General features: G+C 46.4%; 1 protein-coding gene across 5 annotated transcripts in view; it reads right to left on the minus strand.

Moving 5' to 3' along the window:
- The window catches only part of FGFRL1 (fibroblast growth factor receptor like 1), a 169,268-nt gene extending 146,731 nt beyond the window's left edge, over window positions 1-22,537 (minus strand). The window contains exons 1-2 of one of the 5 annotated variants that reach the window (XM_019287290.3): window positions 22,458-22,537; window positions 19,519-19,628 (exon numbers count right to left, since the gene is read on the minus strand). In XM_019287290.3, the coding sequence (XP_019142835.3) occupies window positions 19,519-19,579 (61 nt within the window). In that variant the 5' untranslated portion in view covers window positions 19,580-19,628; window positions 22,458-22,537. Of the gene's footprint in view, window positions 1-16,087; window positions 16,222-19,518; window positions 19,629-19,760; window positions 19,943-20,006; window positions 20,096-20,698; window positions 21,197-22,457 lie in introns of those variants that run through there. The other 4 variants (XM_039550951.1, XM_010402070.4, XM_010402069.4 and 1 more) reach the window with 4 other exon arrangements.
- Between the last annotated feature and the right edge of the window lie 2,262 nt (window positions 22,538-24,799).

Genomic DNA, 24,799 nt, shown 5'->3' on the forward strand with positions numbered 1-24,799 from the left:
GTAATGGATTCATTTACCATGACACTTCTCCCTGTGCAGACAGACAGGCAACACAATGTCTACAGATATTATGCCTCCCTTTCAAGCCCTTCAGAGAAGGCTTTGGTGGTACCTGGGCCTTCTGCAATGAGCTGAATTTCATGCCATAAGGAAAAGTTTTGCCTGTGTACGGAAATGGGCTGGCTCACATAGTAATCCTTCTAACTCTCACTGAAGCCTGAGGGTAAATTCACATATATTGGCTTTAAATTAGCCTTTCCTTTTCCACTTCGAAGAAGCCATTCCTGATTTACACCAGAACGTGCTCAAAACCAGATCCCATAAGGCCTCCTTCACCTCTAACTTCAGACACACAGAGCAGAGACACCTGAGGGGTCCCTCATCTCTCTTTACAGAAGAAAAAGGTGCTTCTAGGGCATGATGCATCTCAATCCCACACAGGTAAAGAGTGGGATAAATAAATCCTGCTCTGCAGCATAGCAGGGGCTGGACAAGCTTCTCTCCCTCCCACTGTCAAAGGGACCATTGGGACTCTCCACGGAGCAAGTTTTGTTGGTGGCTTTTTCCAACTGCTGCCAAGATTGGATGCTCTCTTTTGTGACAGTGGGACTCCAGGCAATCGTGTCCATCTTTTCCAGTTCACATGAAGCAGGAGCTGCTCTATCAGCCCTGTATCAGGCCATGGTGAAGGCCACCAAGTCCTCCGTGTGCGTCACCAGCCTTGTCAGCAAGGGCAGGATTTGAGCACAAACTCGGAGAGGAAAGTTTTGCTTCCAGCTCCTGATCACCACCCACAACTCCTCCTCCTCCTCCTGGATCCAGCTACAATCCCTCTGCTAGGACTCTAAAAAAAAAAAGTTGTTTTCAGGGTCACTGTGAAATGATGTTGTTTTCAGCAAGCAGAACTGCCTGAACCTAATTTACTGTACATCCTGTCTGTGCTTCACAATGAAAACACCACACAAGGTTGCAGGTCAGACCTCTGAGCCCCTCCTGCCTGAGATGCTAATTCCTGCATGGTGACGAGAAAGCCCCGAGGGCTATTAATCCTTCCCACTCTGAGGTATAAATTGATCACCAGGAGGAAGAAAAACCACCTCTTCCCTTAAATGCATCTAATATTATACACATAGGAGCAAGGAGCCTGTGTGTGAAGCTTCCCGACTCAGCTACTTTGCTGACAGTGACCAAAACATATCATAGGAACATCCTTGGATGTTTAACTGCGATGTGTCCTCAGGAACACCTGCCAGGGAGGAGTGGGGACTCCGGGTAAGAGTGGCTGAGGATGTTAAGTAGCTGTGGAGTGAAACAGAGCCTGTCCAGCTCTAAAAACTCAGTGGGGGGAAAAAAGCTCAGTGGGGACTTGCCTGTGTTTTACCTGTAGGCTTTAAATGCTAGCACTGCATGCAGATACCTTTGAGCAGTGACTATGGCAGCATCACCACTAGCTATCCCAGGAACTGAAATATGGCCAGGACTCAGCTCTCAGGCTCATCTAAATTGAGGTGCTGAAATCCCATTACAGTCTGCAGAGAGATGGTCAATACTAGCTCAATGCCCCACTTACCAACACCCCCATCAGCTTTGAGGGCAGCTCAGACACTCATGCATAAATGATTTCATCCGAGCTGAACACTTCTCCCTTGGCTTCAGGCTGCAGGACAGCACTCCCATGTCTGGTGGGGTGAGCCCCATGGAGACGACCAAGGGGTCCCCCGGAGCATCTTCTCCACTTGTACCCACCTTCTCACACCCCCCAGTGGTGCGGAGGCTCCCTGCACACCCACAGACTCAATGCACCAGCACAGCTGGATCGGAAAATATTCTACAGACCTGCAGATGCAACGGGATTAGCTCTACCTGAGCAGGAACACAGGGAGGGAGACAAGCCCCTGGGTTCCTCTGGACTGTCCCAATGCTCCTTACAGGCAGAAGGCAGCATGAGAGGGGAGGCAGCGAGGGGAGCCCCGCGGGCAGGCAGGAATTTTCAGAAACGCTTCTTCATTCTCCCTAAATCCTCTATCCAAACCTTTCCCTTTCGCTGAAAGTCTTTGCAAACACTAGCAAAACCTTTCCCGTTAATCTTTCTCCATCTCGCTAAAACAACACAGACTGTCTGTCTCCAGGGAAGGCTGTCACAGGATATGGGGGAGGAATCTATCATTTGTAATGTACGGAAATATAACTTACATATATCAAAGGCATTTGCTGCAAAAAAAACAAATACGCAGCAGAGATTGGGAGGCCAAACCCTCATTGCCTTCAAGCTACTGTGCTCAGCAATCGTGTGAGCAACAGCCTGAGCAAACCCAATTAATTTGATTTGTAGATTGCACAGATTAGCAATTGTGTTCCAGTGGTAAATCCCACAAGGAGCCCTTCTTGCTTACATTTCTGTACAGCTCCTCATTTGTTACCCTAATATGTAAAGGCACCTATCTAAATCCCTTCCATTTATTTACTGCCAGGTAGGCAGCCCTGGCTTCCAACAGCACCTTCCAATCTGTGGAGATCTCCGCAAATTTTAGTTCTGAAAACTCTCCAGTGCCCATGTCAGGAATATAAGCAAAACCCTTGACCCTGAGGCACTGAGTGGCTCAACTGAGCTGTTTACAGATGGTCTGGAAAACAACTGAACTGTCTGGAGGACACTGTTTCTGATGGGCTTCACTCTAGCCACCAGCCATGCCAGGGTTTCTGCACCCTCCAACACCTCTGGCTTGATCCAAATTTAACATTCAAAGGGTTGCAATTCAAATGTGAGACCCTTTGCACGCTAACAACCCAAAAGAGGGCCATCTAAGCAAAAAGAGACACCTTGCTCTGAAAACTGAAAAATGTTGCACAACCTACTGTTAGAGTAAAAATTGTTCTTTCAGCTTCATGAGCAGTTATCTCCCAAGTAAAAATGCCTGACGTAGAAGTATATAGTCAAAGTTGCATGAGATTCCAGTAATGTTTGTTTAAAGCCAGGGATGTCCCTTTAAAATGAGGTCTGTGAAGCTGGGAAAAAAAACAAAGCAAAACCAAACCAAACAAACAAACCAGTGACGACAGAGGGGTAGGGAAAGCTTTTTTCCTAGTTTTTTAGTACTGTGTCTACTAAAGAAACATGTTCAGCTGGTTGAAATAAGAAAAGCAAGATTCTACTGATATTGACTGGATTTCAATATTTCTAAAAACACGAGCACTTCATAAATACACTGAAATATTCTGTCATCGCCAGTCAGAACATACCAGTTTTCTATAAATACAGACATCTGGCAGTGGTTTCTTCTACTGCTATAGATTTCTGGTGTGAAGAACACTATTTTGTAAGCAAATGCATGTTGGAAATTAATTTCATATGCGACAGGTTACATTAAAGAGCAAGCAAGATTTGCTGGGCAGAAGCGTGAAACAATAACGGTGTTCCCATACTGCTCCTGACCCTCTCTGTGAGGTTGCCTGTACAATACTGTAGGCATACAATATGTTCCTCCAAGCAGTGCTGTGAAGCTTAATTATGCTGTGAAGCCCACAAATTGCACTGAAATTTGAAAAGGGGACTTAGTTTGGCGTTGTAATTCCAGCCATGGTGAAACACCACTGACAAAACAATGAATATTAAATATCAGTAATTAACAGCCTGCTTGGTACAAACCACCTGAGGGGTGCCACAAGCAACAGCCAGATATGTCAAATCCAGTGCTATAGGGCTATGCCACGACTTTTAGTCTTTCCTTTTTTTTTTTTTTAATAGGATTTCCAGTCAGATCTATCTAATCTGGCCCATGGTACAACCATCCACAGAGTTGCATCACACAGAGGGCAAGGTATTAGGAAGAAATTCTTTCCCGTGAGGGAAGTGAAGCACTGGAACACGTTGCCCCATCTCTGAAAGTGTTCAAGGCCAAGTTGAGGAGGCAACCTAGTGGAAGGTGTCCCTGCCCATAGCACGGGGTTTGAACAAGATGAGTTTTAATGAGTCTTCCCACCCAAACCAGTCTAGGATTCTAAAATTCTACACAACTGGGGACACACAGGGTCATTACAAAGAGATGAGCACGGGGGGAACACCTTACTTCACTAAGGGCTCACCTGGCCTAAAAATGGACCCTAATCTCTGACTCTAAGGGTGACAGAAGACATCTCTGTGTAAGGGTACGGGCTATGCTTCCTATCCACATCTGCTTTGCTTACGAAACTCCCTATTACAAAGTAATTAGCATCAGCAGATAGATCAATTTCTGACTGGAAAATTTTCCCTTCTGGTTAACATAAGCCAAGCATAAACACTCCCTCAGAGGTTAACAAAAGCCAGCAGCCCAAACAGGGACAACTCTGCAAGAAAAGGGGAGTGGGAGTCAGGGGGAAGTTGAAAAGACAATTAATCACAGGTTTTCATACACCTCAACACATTCCTGCCAGTGATCAGGCATTTAGAGTGACTCTGTATTGCTCCTCAGCCCCTCTAAACCCTGTTTGGGGGGAATATTTTCCAAGTGGAAACATCAAAACAACAGATTCCAGAGCCACCCTCGGTATCCAGCTCCCTTTGCCCACCTTTCCCACTCCCTTCAGTAAACACCAATAATTCCCCAGCTCCATCAGACCTTTTTGGTTTTGTTTTGTTTTTTTTTTTTCCTTCCAAATCAACCTAAAAGCATTTTGGTACCAAAGATGAAGAGAAAAGCAGGGGGGATCCACTAAACCCAAAGTCTCCAGACAGCTCTCAGCGTCTGTCAAATGCTTGCTAAAAAGTCCAAATAAAGACAAACCCAAGAAGCCTTGATACCTTGTGTTATCTTTGCAGGCTGGCTGCTGCCTTATCAGCCCTGACAGAACCTGGCATTTAAGAAAAAATTCAGTAGTCTTTGGGTGGAAGTTAGTTCCTAAAAAAACACACAGCCGAATTGCTGGAAGTTGGTACAAGAGGAGAGGGTGAGTGGGTAAGAGACGGCCTGAAAGCCCCACTGTCGTCTTGCTGTTCCCTCTCAGGAAACACGCTGCCATGTGAGACTTTTAATTATTTGTTCATAATTCACTCCGCACATTTCACACCCACTGCACAGGCCAAGAGCTACAGGGGTGAACAATGGCTTGAAATGCTGCTTGCTCACATTAGGAATGAGAATAGAATGGAATTAGGATAGAATCCAGGCAAAGACACCAGCTCTTAGTACCAAGTTTTCAAGCTCATCAGAAATGGACAAAGATCTTCTGATCGTGACTGATGCTGATCTTAAGTGCCACTGTCCTGATGGGGAAGGATAAAGATGTTCTGTCCCCATCTTCACTTATAACAAAGACACTCTTTGGATGAAGTCTCCATGGAAGAATTTGGATGTTAAGGAGTGCCTCTTTCACGAAAAGCAAAAGTTCTGTTTGCTCTCACACGTACCTCACTGTGCATTTTGGCAGCCACCTCACACAGGAGTTGGATTTTCCCTTTGCAAAGGCATGAAGGTCCTGCTCTTGAAAAAGTTATAAAATAGTTATAAAACACCTTTGCTTGGCATTAATTGATGGGTAGAACAAGTTAGCAAGAGAAGAGCTGTTTCAAGGCCAAGGGCTGCTTTTCAGAGTCTCATTTGTAATGTGACAGAGGGAACAGCTGCAGGAAGGCCATCAGCCTCTTGTCAACCCCAGAGGGAAGGGCAGACAGACAGACATTCCCTGGGGAGCTGCCCTGGCATTATAAGCCCCTCTGATAGAGGGTGAGTGGCTTTCTACCTCTGACCTGACCCTTTCTCCCCCAGAGAGTCCTCACAAATCTTCCTCAACAGCTAGCAAAACCTGAAGTGACACAGCTGGGCCCCCAAAATGACCCTTTTTCTTTATTTTGTTTTCAAGTTTTGCCCAAGGTAACACTGCAGGGAAGGCAGAGCAACAAAGCAAAGGAAACTGCAAGTGTGGAAGGTCCTCAGCATGTATTTCTTTGAATACTCGCAATCTCCAGGTGCTTGAAGTAAGTATGCACCTAAACACTTGGAAAAATGGTGTCTGAGAACAGAGACTTCTGTAGCTGCAAAAGTGCATTGAAATCCTTGGTTTTGGACCTCCCCTTGTGTGCCTCCAGTGTTGTGCTACATGGGTTTCAGTGGATCCAAACTGGGATGAATTCAAATAGATGTGTCATACACTATTTTTCGTGTTTTATTTGACTTTAATTACTTCTTAACAGTACTGCTGTTTGAAAAATCTTTCTCAATTGAGGGTGTTGGTTCTGCCTAGGGCTGCTTGGCCCTTTTCCATTGAAGTGCCCTTTCAACAACCACCACAAGCCTTTGCAAGGAAAATGGAATCTTTTGGAAGATCTCTTTTTCTGTGACTATGTGAAAATCTGCCTCTCTCAACTCGCTTTCCTTCTCCCAGATTTTAGGCTTGTCGTTCTTTCCACCTCTCTAGAAGGAGGAAACTCATGGTGGGCTCCAGCAGGATGTAGAGCAACACTTGGGAGCAGTCAGGCCTTGTTGGTAGCATACATGAAGACACTTGGATGATGACGAGGATGATAATAATAGTAATAACGCTTGAATAACCTGTGTAATTTTTTCCTTTCATTCCAGGACTTTTGATGGTTTTTTCCATTAAAAAAAAGCATGGTGTAATGCCTACCTCTCCCTGAAGTCAATGATGCCTTGTACCCAGCATAGAGGGGACAACTGGACTTGCAATTCATGCACATGAACCACGGTGAGTGTTCAGTGCAAGGTTCCAGCCTGTGCATGAACAAATGTTTGCATCTGTTTCACCTTGGGCACTGACACAAGGCTTGGGCACAGAACTACTGCCCTGGTGGGTCTGTACTGTAGCAGCAGGAAGAAATCCTTACCAGGGCAACATCTGCTTTGTACAGGGTGGAGCCAGCAAATATGGGATCTCACCTTTCTGAGGGGTACACAGTAAATAAAACTCAGCTGACCAATGGGTCTGGTTTTGTCTGGCCCTTTGTCAGAGTAAAACAAAGTCTCTATGCAAAGAGCTGTTCGTAACTTGCATTTAACACTGTAGCTGTCTGTTGCTCATTCTGGGTTTGACAGCCCTTGCCACAACGACAGGGCTTTGGTACAATGAGGACTTCCGGGCACTAACCCCAATCTAAAAAATAAACAAATAAGTAAATAAAATCACACCAGCTATAATAACAACTTTGCCTTATGCTGTGTTCATCATACCAACCAAAACCGCTGCTCATTCGCTGACCTGCTCTCCAAGAGTAATATTAAGTATTTCAGATGTGCAGTCCTCCCCAAGCTCTGCCTTAATGTCTATCTTGTAAATACCCTCCAACACATGCCACAGACAGAAGGCCCTGACTCAGTTTTAACACTGGGCTTATTACAGCAGAAAACCTGTTGAATTACTTTGAAGCATTTTTCATCTCACTCAGACAAGAGTTACTGGGTTTGCAGTTTGGGGTTATTTTGCACTTTATAGTATCTGCCTTGCCCTTGAAGAGGTAAAAGGGAAAGTGCCTGTAAGTACACAAACAAAAAGACCCAAATCAAAATGTTATTAAAATTCATTCAGGGTTATTCCTCGCTGCTGTTATTTCAGTTAGTATCTGATAACTAAGCTGTTCCCTTTTATTCTTTTAAACATTTGTCTCAGTGAAAGTTTGATGCTGTTTTTCCTTCTGGAGAAAGAAACCCCAGAGATGTATTTTCAACCTCCCGGCTCAGTGTTTCCCAGATACTTTCAATCAGGGACTGTTGCCAAGATTCACATTTTCCCCAGATCACCACACACCCTCACACTCTCAGCTTAAAGCCATCACAGATGCAGGGACGGACCCTGGAGTGGTTCTTACTGCCCCGTTCCTGTTGTCTTTCTTGCAGTCCATGAGCCAGCAGGGGAATCTGTGCTTGGCCCCCTTGCACTGCCCAGGTATGAGAAGGTTTGGCAGATTTTAAAGCATATTTAAGAAAAAAAAAATATTTTTCTTTCAGTAAGTATAGTTACTGAGTACCAGGTTCTGATTTTCACACCTGTACTGGAGTTTAGTGTTCCAAGGCAGAGCAACCCCAGCAGCCTTCATATGGATACTGGTACATGTACCAGAATCTTCCCCTCTTTACAAAAAACTGGCTCAAGAAGCAAAAGCCACAGTTTCCAGGGTGCTGGGTCATGTTTCAAAAGGTTAGACATGCGTCAATCATCCCTGGACAGAACTCCTGCACCACATCTCACGGGCCAACATAAACAGCCCCTTCCAAAAACCCCTAAAAGCGCTGTTGATGCAGCCTTACAGCGTTACCTGTTTAGCCTGCTGGCTCTTACTCTCCCTGGAAAAATATTTTCACCCACAGGGAGTATTTTGCCCGAGTTGTTTTCTCTGCCTTATTTTTGCAACCTGCTGAAGTGGTGTCAGTGGTCAGAAGTTCTGTAGAGACAAAGGCAAGCTTGAGGAGAAACTTCTGGGTGACATACCACATTCACCTTGGCTCCAGGGTGGATACACACTGCGCCTGGACCAGAGGGAACACCTGGTCACCAGTAGCACTGGTTGCAGCCACCTTTGCTGCCAGCTGTGCTTCTCATGGAGCAGCTCCTTCCTTGCAACAAGCAATGCCATAGGAGGGCCAGCAAACGCTGACAGAATTAACTTGCCATATTCCATCTCCCCAAAATGATCCTTCTCCCTCAGAAGCCAAAGGCAGAGATAGAGGAAGGAAGACGTCACCCATTTCCCTATAAAGTACTCCAGATTTCAAGGGATCATTGAGACAAACAGAAAATTATTGTGATGCAGAGTGTGAAAGATGCAATTTCCCAGTGCAAAAGGGTCAGACATGCACTACCCCTAATTGAGCTGAACCAAGAGCCAAATATGATTTTTTTCAGTCTTCACATTCGCTGCCCCCAGGCTATGTTACATTTTGCCCTGTGGACCTTGATGCATTTCAGATTCCTCAAGAGTCATTTTATAAATGTTCCCATAAATACCCAGTCCTTCAAAGTACTGAGCCTTCCTGCCATAAGTGGGAATGGAAGAAAGGGCTCGCTGCCTGTGGAGACACTGCAATATTCCACAAGCTCAGCCCATGCTCCTCTAAGAATTTAAACCATTACATTTTTTTCCAGGTTGGCTTCCTGCCCAAGTTTCCTCCCCAAAACACCCCCAGCAAGGTCAGAAGAGCTTTCCCCCTGGCACAAGGGAGTTACCAAGCTGGGAGCAAAGGCCAGTGATGGGGTCAAGTTCAGTTATCTTCAGCTGCCATGAAATCACACCTGAGAAGGATTTACTGCCAGGAGCTGAGTGGCTGCAGTCAGGCAAAGGAAGGAGGGGTCCTATTTGTGCATCTAATGACCCAACTTAGCAGGAAAGAAACCAAGTGCTTGACCTTTCTCAGCATCACGTGAAGCAAATGCTCCATATGACATGGCTCCAGCATTATCTACCAGGCACAGGTGCATGACTGCAATTAGAAATGACCAGCATTTCACACATAACAGCACCTTTCAACCCAACTCAGCCCATCCAAAACCTCTCTGAGACTCAGTTACCATTTTCTTCCCACCCAGCCTCCCCAGCTCCCTTGCCAGCTCGAGCAGCACCAAACAATTCCCCGTGAAGTCTCACAGCTGTTATTTGGAAATTAAATTGGAACTCACAACACCTCCCTGCACGCTGGTAGATCTTACACTTGGCATTTGGTTTATCCCAACACCATTCCTCACCCCCACCCCTAAACCAACTTCCGCGGAGAACAATGCTGCCGGTTTGTGTCCACAACAGATTTATTCCCCCCTTTCCAGGGGCTCACAATGCCCGCACCTTCAAGGGGCAGTAGCTGCTTGAAACGAAGGGTTCCTTCTGGTTTGTGGAAAGAAAAGGCTGCCCTCTGTAATCAGGGTATTGTTCTCCCTAAATGGAGCCAGACTCTGTAAACACACTCCTCTGCACAGTGCTGGGAGGGCGAATGCCAGCGTGTGTACACACACATGCAGGGAATGTGTCTCGTTCTAAACAACAGAAAATTATGTTAATTCATTTCCTCTGCCTAAACAGTGCTAATAAGCTTTGGGAAAGGAGGAGGAAAAAGTAAACAGGAGTCCATTACAAAAAGGTGAGGGGGAGAGGTAACCAAGTAACTCCACCAAATGTCTCCTCTGGGGAAGGACATTCAAGTTACAGCTCAGATGGGCTCCACACAGCCCCTCCCTCTGTCCTGCTGGAGGTGGAAATGGAACAGCAACAATTTCTTTCTTTGCTTTCATAAGGTTTCAGCCCGTTTTACGAGTTCAATCTTGTGAAATGGGAAATGAGCTCCCACCAGTGCCCTGATCCACAGCAACTGCATCCCTGGAGGCTTTGCACTGCATGTGATGTGAGTGCTCCGGTGACCAAAGCCAACACGAATAGTCAGAGCCTATGCGTAATTTTCTAACAGGAAAATAATTTCACTAAGCAAACTGCCATGCTTTGACTCAAAACCCTGATTAGCACAGTTTGAAAACAGGGCAGCATACTGTTCTGGGAATTAACTTGCTTGACCCCTAGTCTATAATGGCACTCAAATAATCTGCAAGTCAGACCAAGTTGAAAAACTCTTGGAAGACCACACTGAAAGAATTTACTGGATTTATTGGATTTTCTAGGATAAAAGAAAAATAAGCCTGGAACTCCACTTAGTCTGTGGCCTTCAGAAAGACAAGCTTTTTCTCCTGACAGTATCTAGAAGAGGAACACTGCCTACATTGAGCAGCACTTTTTTGTATTTATTCTTTTTAATGCACAGGAAACTCTCAATAAATAGTCATAATTATTATTAATATGCAGGTCTATTGCTATGATTACTTTCAAGCAGCACCTCGCAGTACCTTTCTTCTTTGGTATTGATGGTAAAGCAAGGGACAGATTCCCAACCCTGTGAATCTACAATCCTCCTCCCAACAGGAATCCTCTGGTCTACTCCCGTTTGAGCAAGCAGGAAATCAGGAAAAGCATTCTGCCTCAGGAATACAAGCAGGACTTTGCTCTGGTCTAGACAAAATACTGACCCATCCCTACCTTATGGCTTCTGGAGCTCCTGAGCAAAATACTCTCACCAGCCTCTACTACTTTGCACCTCTTTGCATCCCAGAAACAACAGCTGTGTGCTCAGAGCGGTGGCAAACACCTTCAGAACACAAATCCAGCAATTAGCAACCAACTGTCCAAAGCCAGTTCCCTGCATATGCAAATATCTCCCTAACAGGTTTATGATTCCTTGTCAATCAAACAAGGCAAAGTAAACACCCATTTACCGTCCTGGCCATGATTAGGTTGAAAGTTTCACTCTCAATAGCCCTTAATGAAATTAACCCTGGCAACACTGCATTTCTGATTGGTTGGGAATAGCAGGAGGAGGAAAGATACTCATCAGCTCTGATCTGTTATTCTAGTTTTATATTAACTATTGCAGATCATGATGAACCCTCCCATGGCGTGGTGCCACCCTGCACAGAACTGAAACTCAGCCTGGTCTTACGAGGCTCCAGTTTCTGCTCTCTGGTAAGATTATATATTTAAATCCTATTCACACCTACTCAGCCACAACTCACTGAACCTAAAGGGACTAACACTTTTGTAATCCAACCCTGAACATCAAAATATGAAATGACTTCTCAGAGCATGGAGCCTGATCTCCATATGCTGGAGGAGCTGTCAACTCCTCCCCAGTTTTTCCATTTCAAACTGCCCAAAAATGCATTAAACGCTTCCCAGTATTACTCATCTGGATAAAGAGACACTGTTATTGCCACCAAAGTGTTGTGTTAGTTTGCAGAAGAACAGGGAAGATTTAGATTCACCCAGAAGGTGAGCAAGGTGGCTCACAGCACCCTCCCTCTGAAGAGTATCCACACCCTGCAGGAGTTACAGCCACTAGTTTAACACTGACTTGGTCAATGACAAACAAGCATCCTTCCTTCCACAGAGTCTGGACTATCCCTGGGGAGATATTCCACAGTGTTCAGAGGTTCATCCTGTTACTCATTAACCCTTCCATCCTTGACACATAGTTCATACACCTGTAGCTCATCTGGCACTTGCCATTGCTTAACCAGAAGTTACAGATCTGTGTTAACAGATCTGAGAACAACCACTGAGAAAATAACTTCCTCTGTTACTCCAGATCATACAAACCTATTAGAGAGGAAGGAGGAGGGAAAGAAACCTGTTCACAGTGCTCCAGCATCTGCAGCAGCCTAACTCCAGTACTTTGGCTTGTGCAGCTTCGAGAGGCTGGTGAGTCTGAACAGCTTTCCCTTTTCCCTCCTTTGTGGTTGATTTGGCCTTGCCCCATTCACTTCTGTCTAAAAAAAAGGAGATTAAAATCCTTTAAATTACAAATTAAAATACAAAGCAATAGTTAAATAGTAGCTAGCACAATGAAAGCACCCTTTTTACATTACAAGGCTTTTACTCAGTCACATAAGCCAATCAAGTCTCACACCTGTACATGGGGGCACCTGGGAGGACATGGGAGAAGTGAGAACTACAGCACGGGCTTGGAAAAACTGCATCCCAACATCCTCTTCAGAGTCACACACTGCCTGCTGGAGATCCTCTCCCAGGCACTAGGCAAGCCTCAAGAGCAGGGGTACACTAACTAATCTGGACTGAATTTTCTCTTGAAGGATTGCTAACGCATTTCCCTCCACATTCCCCTCCAGCTTTTTCCCTCTCCAAGTATCCTGGGTAGAACTGATAAGCCCAAAGTTACCACAGAGCTGTTGTGCCACTGCACACTAGTACCTAACTCTTAAGGTCATCAGTTCAGGGGGTGTGTGGAGCAACCCCAGCAAGGAGAATATGAATTTTAAAAAATGCCTACTGCACAAAGTAAGTCCACATTTCCCTATTTGTCTACTGTTCCTGTGTTTTTATCTGAGAGGCACAAATACTGATGGCTCTTAAAATACCCACCAAAGTGGCACCTAGGGTATGACACCTCTTGCATTACTCACTTTACAGGATACCTAAGATTGTGTGAATCACTCATGAAATAAATTTACCACATATGAGGAGAAATTCTTTTGTGTCCCATCAAGCTGGAAACCACTTGTAGAAAAGCTGAGCATAGAGATGCAGCCATCCTGAGAAACATTAACCTGCTCCAAGGAGCCTCTGTTCCCAATTTACATTTTTCTTCTTAGTGAAGCTCAAAGTTAAGTTTGAACACTTAATGGAAGAAGTAGCCTGGAGTTATTGGCTAAACTTCTTCATGAAAATTGGAGTGGTTGGGATGAAATAACAACGTCAGGTTCCTCACAGCACTGCAGGATGCTATGTTTCTGCTGTGATACAAAAGGGACACTGAGAAATCAGAGCAACCAACCAAACTCCACACAGCCCAGGTTTATTTGACTGGGAAGGGGAAGGGAAAAAAATAAAAATCGGATATGGGAATGGATTTGGCAACAAACAGCATACATTAACTTATTAAATAACATTCAGGCCAGTCTTCGGCCCCTCCAAACCCAGAACACTACCTGCAGAATGGCTCTCTGTCTTTGGGGACAAACCTCTCTGTGGCTACCCAAAGTTTAAGCAATGAATTTCCAAATTGTTTTCACCCCTGGCAGTGCACGCTCCACCCCCCAGCCAGAGCTGGCAGTCAGTAGCAGCAAAATGTGCTTTTCTGTAATAAAAAAAGTGCGTCCAAGCTGTCCAGTCATGCAGGCGAGTGTCACACCTAGCCCACATCTCCTCTGCTCTCACACATGAGGTGGATATCACAGATAATCAGGGTAAGTCATCCCTCAGGGATGGATCCAAAGCCTATGGGAGTGAGTAGGAGTCACAGCACCAACACTCACAGGCTCTGAATCAGGTCCTAACCTGTTACAACTGGCATGGGCTGCATCTGCCTATCTCATACGACATCAGGACAGCATGATCAGATTAATCAAGCTTGCTTTTGGAAATATTTGTCTTTTACCATAGTACCACAGTTGCTATGAAAGAGCAGCAGACTGAACAGACTTGCATCAGACAGAGGTCTTTGCAACTTCTATATTCACACCAGCTCCACTCTCAAGAAGTCCCTTATATGATGAAAAATGTTTCCCCTTGTTGCAAAGGACTAGAACAGGTGAACACAGCTAAATAAGTATGGAGGCATTATTATTAGAGAACAAGATAAGAAATAGAAATCCAAATTAAGTTTTCCAAACAAGATCAAATGCATTTTATCTTGAGCAGCCCACCAGAAAACACAGGAAGAGGTCAGATGAAAGACAAATTACTTGAAACAAGACAAAATGAGCAGGTTAATGAAAGGAAAGTGGGAAAAGAGCATTTCCACCGACTCCTGTAATGCTGGGATACATTTGCACAGATCCTTTAGGCAGCATGGTTTTACAAGTCACTGCAGACACAAGTAGGAGCTTCACGTCTTAGGAAAATCAGCTGCACCTATTCTAATCTCACTGAATAAATAAAGCTATGACTAAAGGTTGTTGGGTTTTTTTTAATTCAACATAGGCAAAAGAAGACCTCTGCATTATTATTTTCCTATTTCAGTAGAAATTTTTCTCTCTTCAAGTAATTAATCCAAAAATGCGTATCCAGGCTCTACTGCACTCACACTATTCCATGACAAGTGTTCTGCACCCAACGCTATATCAGCAATGCTCATGGTGAGACAGACACTCAAAAAGGAATTATCAGAGGGGATATTGGAAAAGGTCAGCTCTATCAGCCAATTCATGTCAAATGACAAACTTCAGCTTTAGTTGATAAATTAGCACCAGTGGTCCCAAATCTTGAAAAGAGGGTTCCTACTTGCTAGCAAGCGTTGCTTCTTTTTCAGTTTTGAATGATATTCTTTTCCTGAAAAATACCACTTTCCTTTAATATCTCAAGCACCACCTCATGGCATATGGAAGTATCTCCTGTGGCTAAGACTCAGGCTTTGGAGTTCCAGCCTTTGCTGTGTGCAATTTCATCCCAGAAAAGACGTATTTTGATTTGCTGCTTGCGTCTTTTAAAGAATGTCAAAGAAATATATGGACTTGGAAAACAGAGTTATAAAAACTTAAAGGAAAATCTAGATGTATTTGAGCTATTTGCTGAGTTTTGTAATATTCCTAATTAAAAACAAATAAAATCAACCCTAATTTTCCAGTATGACGCACACTGAATTTTATGTTTAAACTCAGCCACAATTTAGAGCGGCCGACAGCCTCAGAAGAAGGGAGGAACCGGCGTTTAAAAAAATAACCAGGATTTTCTTAGATCGTCATGTTGACTCTAGGTACAAGTCATGCTGACAGATTATTCATCAGCAAGTTCCCCAAGAGCACGATCCAAAAAATGCCCCAAACTTTACCAGAAGATGAGCTGTGAGTTCCGTAAAATCTGAATCGGGCTGTTAGATCTGAACATGCTTCTCTTTCACAAGCGAGAAATCACCTAATCATTATATCTGCTAACAACCACTCAACAAAAATAAAGGCATAAAACAGAAGCCAACAACCATCTCTCTCACATTACCATTATTTATCTTTGCTGTCCTTACTGAATCACTCTTATAAACCCCAAAGTTCACTCTTATAAACTCCAAAGTTACAGAATGGGAATTCTGTTCAACAGAACGAAGAACTCAACTTCCAAGAAATAAAAAACACCTCTAGCATCCTATTCCCATTTCTTCAATATTAAGAGAAAACAAAATGGCACATAACATTATTTCTGCACAAAAACATTGAATTTTGAGGCAGCCCAATCAGCAAATTCCATGTAAAGCAGACACCAAGCAGGTTTGCAAGCCAAGGTCGCACAGAGAAGTGTCAGAACAGAAAGCAATTAAGGTCCCGTTCTTCCCCTCCCTACGCAATGCACCGAAAATGAAATCAACATCCAAACTAATTAGTTTCCAGCAGAATATCAGTTTACTTGCTAACAGGAGGGTGGCTACTGCTCTTACCAAAAACTTCTAAACATACCATACAAAATCTTGCTTAAGCCACAAGGCCAAGCCAGGCACATCCCAATGTTACCATATACGGTCACCAACGCGAATATGATGGCAACTTGACAGATTTGGAACAAATATTTCATTGTCTGTCACTGAGATGACATAGGCAGGAAAATATCAGATTGTATTACCTGTGTCCAACAGGAGGTGTGGCGTGGCAGGAGCTACATTGCTGCAGGACATAGTCACTAAGGGTTAGTGACCCAAGATGGCATTAATCCCCGCAGAGGAGGGCCAGGGCAGGACACTGAGAACTTTTATGCCCAGTATGGGGCTGCTTGGAGAGAACAGGAATGGAATAACGTAAGAGATGAGCTGCTGGACCTGCGCTGTTACACCAGGCTCAGAGCAGACATTATCCGTCGCGGCTGGGAACCGGGCTGAAGCGGCCGCCTCACGCCTTGGCTGTCAGCTGGAAGGCACAGTCCCTCTTAGAAAACCACAGCACACAGGTTTTGTTATCCAAGAGTGCATTTTGAGCACACAGGCGTTCTAGTCTTCAGCCGCAAGGGAAAGAAGGGGCTTGGATATCTACCAAAATAGCTCCTGAGGAAGACTTTTTTGGTACAGGCTCCCTCCAGGAGATCCTTAGCCTGGAATAAGATTGGCCACTGAGAGATTTATTCCAGACTAAATTTTTTGGAAGGGTTATTCCAGTGCACTTGCAGGTGTAGACAAGCCCTTTGTCAAAGTCTTTAAGTTTCAGCCCCAAAAGCATTGGTTCAAACACAACCAGAGTTATCTCACCCCTCATCCCTTCAAACACAGACAGTTCTACCACCCAGACCTCTAGAACCAGACCTGCTCTCTGCTTTGCCTGGATATTTCAACGGTATTGCCTCTTCCTTAAGAGTTTATCTTGGTTTGCTAAGATATTCCCTTTTTTACAGTGTCCTCTACTTCAGTGATGAGATACATTGGTGGGACAGAGCCAGCAGGCACAGATCTGACCCCGGAAAAACGCCCCTTTTTGCTGGGAGGTGGGAAAAAAAAACCTGCCACATAAACCCAATCGGTCACTCCTGCAGGGCCCTTTGCCTTAAAAGGTGTCACCTAAATAAAGATGTAAAAATAATACAACGTAACATTTAATGCAAGATTGCAGCTGAGCATTCAACTGTCAGGAAATATCAAAGCTCGAGCGCGTGGGCAACTTAACTCTGCCCCCTTGTGCAGATGCACCATGGCACAGCCCTTCCCCAAGCACAGGCACAGCATCAGTCAGCTCCAAATTAACATCCTAACTCCAGCATAACCTAGTTCTGCCTAAAATGAGTAGAAAAGGACCATCACTTTCCCAGAGAGCCTCCTCAGACACCTTCCTCACTTGACTGCCAGCCAGCAAGCACCTATTTAACTTCTGATGCCTCCAATCAGGAGGTGCTGGCACACTTCGGGCCACACACATCTAATCTGCAATCAGGATACAGATATTAAATGCTGTTTGACCAAAACAAAGAGCCCTTCTTCCTCCAGAGAAGAGCCTCATGACCTCAGGCTGAGATTTGGCTGAAGGACTGCCTATAAAACCTGAGCAACTGTAACAGGTAACGTTTACACATCTCCAGCAGCCAAAGCCCTTATATGAGGCGTTCAGAAAAACTCTGCAGGCACATTAAAGGCCCGGCACATTTTTCCAAGATTCTGAAATTATCCCAATGTAAACACTTAACAATTGGAGATATTTGTCAGCACAAAATAAATTTTCAAAGTTCTGGAGAGTGTCTCATCTCTGCTCACAAGTTTGATCCTCCATCTATCTCCTTCACTATCGAAAATGCTCTCAACCTTAAGGAGGTCTAAAGCAGGATTTACATGTCAGAATTTTGTCTATGTTTTCACAGCAATGACTCCTTTTTCTTCTTCACTTTCCCTCTTTTAAATCAGCACATGAACGAATGACATTTTTTATGGGTTTGGCCCTGGCTTTTAACCTCTCTTTCTAGATAATTTTAAATAACCAGAATCCTCTCTCCACACGCTTACAGGATGGGTTTTTCCATCCAGCTCTAAAAAGTGTTCAAATAACCCAATTGCCAATATGATCCTATAAAGTTATATTAGGAAGACCTTTCCATAGGAAAAATAATGATGTCCTGAAATTACCACTGTTAATTTTCTGTCACTTCTTCACACAACAACAGCCAACAGCACTTCACTTTCCAGGGGGAATAAGTGTACAAGCAAGACAATCGCAAACCAAATTTAAACAGGGTCAGCCAGTAAAGCAGCCGATATTCAGCTCACATCAGAGACAAGAATCTTTTTGTCTTCTCCTGCCCACTTCAGATCTTTTCCGGAACTCCACCAACTTCTCAGGTCCATTGCAATAATATACATCCATGAAGTCATCTTAATTCATACACTGCTGCCCATCGCCCACAACTTAAACTGAGTCTCCATTGTAAGCCTCGCCTGGAATTCAGACTTGCAGGAATTACAGCCTATACACTGTTTTCTTTTTCATTCAGCTTCCAGCCAAATCATTTTATAGTGCTTTTGCCTCCATAAAATATTTTCTTGAGAGCCAATGCCAAGAAGAAAAAAAAAGCAGTGCGCTAACCCAAACTTGGGTTTTCAGAGTAGTGCTCCCCCTCTCCTTTCCCACTCTCGCCCCCCCCAAGATTTATTTTTGGCAAGTTACAGCCCAAGTGAAGGGCAAGCTTAAACCTTTTAATTCGCACATCCATCGCGCTGGATGATTTAAAGGTCTTACAACAATTCATGAAACTCTGAGACTGTTGGGAAATGCAGCTGGAGCAACCAGCATCCTAAAGTCATACCCCCATTCTCCTGGAACAATGCAGCCCCTACGTTGTGACCAGAGGAAGAGGAGCTGAAAGCCTGGATTCCCATTCAGGCTTTCCAAGGACAGCACCCACCAAGGTACAACACCAGGCAAAAGTGCAGGAAGAGCCACCGCTCCTTGCGCTCTGATCCCAGAGCTTTGCATCTTCCCATAAAGAAACTTCTTTTTTCCTACCCCCATCATTCCCAGGTCAATGTATTTCAATTTGCCTCTGGAAGGGTAACCTGTTTATTGAAATCTGATCAACTGCCAGAGCCTCAGTGCTAAAATACGCTCTCGCTGTTGGGAACTGTCATTTGTCTGTCACCGGGGAAGTTAATGGATGTGTTTGTTTAGTTTGTAAGTGGGAATACACGGGGCAGAGGCTGGAGGGATTACAGGAGGGGAGAGGTATTTCTGATCCACAGAGGAATGCAGTTGCTTTTCTTTAAAATTTTCTGTGTATTTTCACACAGGCACAAGAAAAGCCCCTGGAAGTTCACCTGTGCCTAACAGACCTCAGCAAAGCTGGAGTGACCGCGCTCCATCCCAAACGATGGCCCCGAACTGTGCAGGTAAGGAGGCACCACACATGGGCACGAGCCTGCATCTCTGTGCAGGTAAAAAACATGCAGGGGACGAGTCCCTGCCAACAGCAACTCCTGTGGGGGGGGTCCCTCCAGGGGCACCGCGGGAGTTTGCGGAGCACAAGCCCACGGAGCAGAGGGAAGGGTGAGAGTCACAGAGTGTTCGCACCAAGCACGCTCCCCTTACCTCTCGCCGAGTCCGAAAATGCAATTATCCCTGCAAAAAGGAGCGCCAGCTGCAATTCCATTTTGAAAACCAGATCCCACTGTACAGCACAGGCTACTGTCCTCTCAGACCTGGAGGCAGGAAAAAGGAGAGCAAAATAGTTACTGGGGTGAAAAAACCCTGAACAACCCTCAACTTTGCAGAGTCTTAAATCCTATTGCAAAGACTGACAAGAAGAAACAGCAAATGAAAGAGCAACGTACTTGTAATTCATTCCTTGGTGCTCAGTGAGTAAAACTTTGCCCTCCTCTCTGCTTTAGCCTGATATAAATCAAGAACCCACTGAGGCCAGTAAGCTCCTCTAAGTTTACAGTTAATGCATAATTCTTTGGTATCCTGTACAGAATCAGTCTGGAAGGCAAACAAAACGCTAGCAAGTGGCCATAAAACAAGATTTCAGGTTAACAATTTGCGGAGAAACTTGGTGGAAGCGGGAGGAGGAATGTTACCTCTCCCATCAGCAGCCCAGAAAACTTTGTGTTGCTGCTCCAGTGCCCCTCAGCCAAGCTCCGTTCTGGGTACGCGCCTTCCTCCACTCCGAGACTTCTCTGCACAGCGCTGATTCCTCCTTTCCTCTTCTTCCCCCCCCCCCCCCCGCCACGCTTCCCCCCACCAACAGCCTCACTTGTTTCCGTGGGCTTCAGAGGTGCGTCCCAAAGCACAACCGCACTTAATTACCCAGATTCTTGAAGATGCCTTCGCTGTGATACGCACACCCGGGGAAGATCAGGTTTACATTAATTACACCCTGTTCTCCTCCTAAAACTCTCACTCTCTAAACACTGTCTGGATTCCTCACCCTTGTAAACTCCCCGGTTTAAACACCCCGTGCCCCCAGGACACACAACAACCCGCGCACAGCATCCAGCAGAGCAAACACGGCCGCTCCGGCCGTTCGCTCCGCCGTTCGCGGCGGGCAGGCGGGAGCGGGGGGCGGCGGGGCTCCCCCGGGGCGCGGCGCGGCTCGGCGGTAACGGGATATTCGCCGCCGGGAATCGGGGTCGCGGAAGGGAGGGACACCCGGCGCGATGCCACCTGGTGCTGCCCCGCGCCTCGGGGCTGCGCTGGCGGCTCCCAGCTGTGCGCTCCCCGGCCCCGGCGGGGTGTCCCGGCCCGGGGTGACGCCGCGGGGGACACTTACCTTGGCTGCTGCCGGGGCTCTAACACCGCGCGCTGGAGCCCATCCCCGCCGCTCGCCGCCTCATGCCCTCCGCGGCCACCGGCGCCCGGCGGGCGCTCCGCCGCCGGCCTCTACCTCATCCCCCCCCCTCCCGGGGTGGCGGGGGCTGCCCGGGGGTGCCCTCCCCACGGAGCGGCTCTGCCCCTTCACCGGCTTTTTAACAGTCCCCCCTCTTCGCTCCCGCGGGAGATTTTTTTCCACTCGAGAGTCACGGGCGAGGAGGTCAGGGAAAGGGGGAAACCTTGTAAATTATTTTTTCCTGCTTTCCGGGCCGGGCTGAGCGTGTGTGTGCGGGGAGGGACAGCGGGGACCTGCCAGAGCCTCCGGGGCTCCGCGCCGCGGGATGCCCGGTGATGCCGTCCGGCGGCTCGCCCAGCCGGAATCCCGTTTAAGGAGCGAGGGGAGGAGGGGAAAGGGGCTGGGGAAGGGGAGGGGAGGTGGGGGAGAGCCGGGGAGAGAGAAACCAGCGATAAAGCAACTTTCCCTGCAGGGCTTTGTGGCGGTGGGGGCCGAGCCGCCGCGAAGGGCGGCGCGGGGCCCGCCCCGCTCCAAACTTCGCACCAATCCCCGGGAGCCCCCGGCAGCCCCCGCCCTCCGCCGGCCCCGCTCCCCTTAACCCTTTGCGGGCGCAGCGGGCGGCCGCGGAGCGCTCGGTGCTCCGGGAGCGCGTCCCGCAGCTCCCGCCGCGCTCCGGCCCCGCTGCTGCCGCCGCTCCCGAGCCCGGCACCGCCGGCGCCGCGCTGCCGACCTCGTCGTGCCCGAGAGCGTTCTCCTCCCCGCACCCCCGTAAGCCCAGCGGCGCTGGAGACCTCCGACCTCGCAGCCCCCCCCGCACCCCACAACCCGTCCCGGCCAAAGCACCGCTCTCCCCACGCCAGGAGAGAGCCCCGGCCGTGGGAACCCACCGCGCAGGCAGCGGGGCAGAGATGGGGGGTGGCTGCCCCGTTTTGATCTGTCGGCTTGGATGCAAATGATGCCAGAAAGAAGCTGGCCTGAACTAAACTAAACCAAGTGGAAAATAAACCGTGGAGATGTCAGTTCCTTATATTAACTGTTACAATTATTTATTATTTACTTTCAAACATGACTTGGCTGATGCATTCTCTCTTACAGCAAATCACTCTTTACTCAGGATCAAAACCAACCTGGCAGAATTCACCAAATAGACTAAACAAACGACAAGAAAAAATACTGCCTCAATAGCTAAACTTTTTGTATCTCAAAAGAAACATCATTGCTGTTGATGTTATAGTTTCTTAGATCTCTTGCTTGATATGCTCCAGCATGAAGACCTCCTTGAAAACAAAGTTGTCTCAATACTAGTTCAATGTGATAGGCACCAGGAGAACTCCTAAACCCAAGCCAAGAAGTAATGTGAACATCCATCTTATCTATTTTGTTAGGATTATGAAATCACACCCTCTATTATTATTGTTATTACTAAATATTTTTACTCAGTGATTCCTGACAACATTAAATCTTGATACACAAAATCAATGTGAAAAACATCCAAGACTAAACATATAAACCCCTTGAGCCAGAAACAAACAAAGCAGCTGACAATATTGTTTTTATATCTTACATATTTATATAATCATTTTTATTATTAAAGTTAATTCAGCTGAGAAATTCCAGATGGACTCCTCCTCCTATCAGGCAATAACTTCAGCCTCATTGATTTCAAAGACAGTGTTGACTGAGGGAAACCTTCAGGACTTACCCTACGTGGCCATGTTCATGCCATGCCTTCTGATGAAATCACTCTAACTTGCACCGGAATAAGAACACAACTTCATGCTGCATCTCGGGATGAAAACACCTCTTTGTAATATTTTCCAGTCATTTCACCCCAATGGAGTCAAGGTCTTTGTCCCAAGGACATTGTCCCAAAGGTGATCCAGCCCTGAAACTATCTACGCAACCTCTGTTTGCATGCAGACTGAAGTCCAAAGCAGCCCCAGTTCTGGTGCAGATGTGGGACATTGGTTCACAGACAGGTTTCCTACCAGGTTAGGGGGACCTGACTGAGCTCCTACTCCTCGTCTTGTTTTCTGAGTCATGCACTGAGATTGAGGTTTAAATCCCAGATACACCACGACTATCTTGTCTCAGACTGTCTAGACTTGGGTGAGCTCTCTCTGGGCCTCAATCAGCTCTGAAAGAAAAGACATTCTTCCAACTCAGGCTGTGCCCAAGCCCAGCACCAAGCACCCAGCTCAGGCTGGACACAGAGGACAAAAATCCCATGATGGATCCACTCCTTCCATCCTCACTTCCTTATTGAAAATCACATGTGCCTTTGGAGGCTCCAACAGCTTTCAGACTGAGCGTTTCTGCTCCCAGTACAACTACAAAGCAGCAAAATCTCTCCTGCAGCCTTTCACCAGTGTGAAGTTCTAGGAGATGGAGGATTACAAGAAGTTAAAAATTATTCAGGTGCCTCAACACCTTCAGATGCCCTTTAAGCCCCTTCCTTAGGCATCCAGAAAGATTTTTAAGAATCTGATTCCAAGTGATGTTGCAAAGGGATTACGTGGGGCAGGGAATGGAGCCCACAGCTTCCATACCCCAGGCAAAAGTAACCAGAAAATAAACCTTTCTGACTTCAAAATGTCAGCACTATTTTTTTTTTTCAGGGGCTTGTGAATGCCTGAAAGAAAGTCTGAAACCATGCTGTAGACTTCATCCATCTCAATCCCAATACCATAATAAAGGAATAAATGTAAAATATTGATACAAGAAAAATAATTAATATTCCTGAAACAGCTCCTAGTTTATCAGAAACAAAATCTCATGTTGTTTTCCCAACGCTTCTACCTAAAAAAGGAAACATGCAGAGCTGTGGTTTTTTTTCTGGGCTGGCTGTAATTTGCAGGATGATTGAGTAGTCTGAAAGTCAACAGCCCCAGTTTGCTCCTGCACCCCATGGTCCTGAGACAAGGCTGTGGGAAAACAGCTTTCTGGAGTGGACAAACAAAAACGAATGCTAAGCAACAAAATTCATGTCTCCACATGGCCTGAGAAGGAGCCTAACAGTCCATTTGTATCCCAGTTGTCCCCAAAGCCCTGTTTCCGGACCGTGGCTTTTCAAATTTTGCATAGCTGTGATGGTCTAGTGAACATCCATCCCCAGGACGACTTTCCTTATGTCTCCAAAACCACAAACTGGACTTTTTCCAGCTTTTTTACCTCTTTTCTCACAGGAGCTGCTCACCTCCACTATCACAGAACTCCCTTTCCCCCCATCCCATTTCTTCCCTCCAATCTTGATTGCTTTGCCTTTTCTTTTCCCTTGCAGATGACCTGGGAGACACAGCACCTCCGGACTGTAATTCCCGACCTGTTCCCGTGATTTTTTTTTTTTTTTTTTTCCCAGCTGCAGGTGGCAGCCACGCTGTCGGATTCCCTGTGACGCTCCATGGGGCTGCGGTTATCCAAGCGACTCGGGCTGGCAGCAGTGCCTTGCCCGAGGAGCACGAGGCCCCGTGGCACGGGTCCACGGCGACATGCCACCGGGGCGGAGGGTGTGCGGGGCGGCTCCGCGCAGCTGACGGAGCACGTGAAGGTGATGGAAGGGCATGACCAGGATTAGCACATTCCCTCCACCTGCCACCCCGTCCATGCAGCCCTCCTCTGGTTACTCCAGCGGCAGCCGCCACGTGGGGTCAACCTGAGCATCCCTCCCGGATGCCTGGAAAAGGGGGTTGCTCTGGATGCAGGGAAACGTAAGTAACGTGGTTGATGGGGCAGAGGGCGGATTTCCCTGGGTGGATGGGTTCTGATAAAGCAATTGGTGTGTGACAGGGCGGCACAGAAGATGTCACAGCTGGGAAGACAAGGAGCCCAAAATGCACTTTTCCATTTGTGCAACACCAGAGTCACTGCACTGCTCTGTTTGTGTCCATAGTTAAGGCTAAAATGGTGTCTTTCAGAGAAAGCAGTGTTTTATGAGAGCAGAATCACTATCTTCCCTATATGTGGTAACTGAGACCTAGCTATGACCTAGGTAATATTCAGAGGGGATGAATGGGCAGATGGAAAGATCAAACAGGGTGATACAGT

Source organism: Corvus cornix, chromosome 4, assembly GCF_000738735.6.
Source record: "Corvus cornix cornix isolate S_Up_H32 chromosome 4, ASM73873v5, whole genome shotgun sequence".
In the NCBI taxonomy this organism is placed as follows: Eukaryota; Metazoa; Chordata; class Aves; order Passeriformes; family Corvidae; genus Corvus; species Corvus cornix.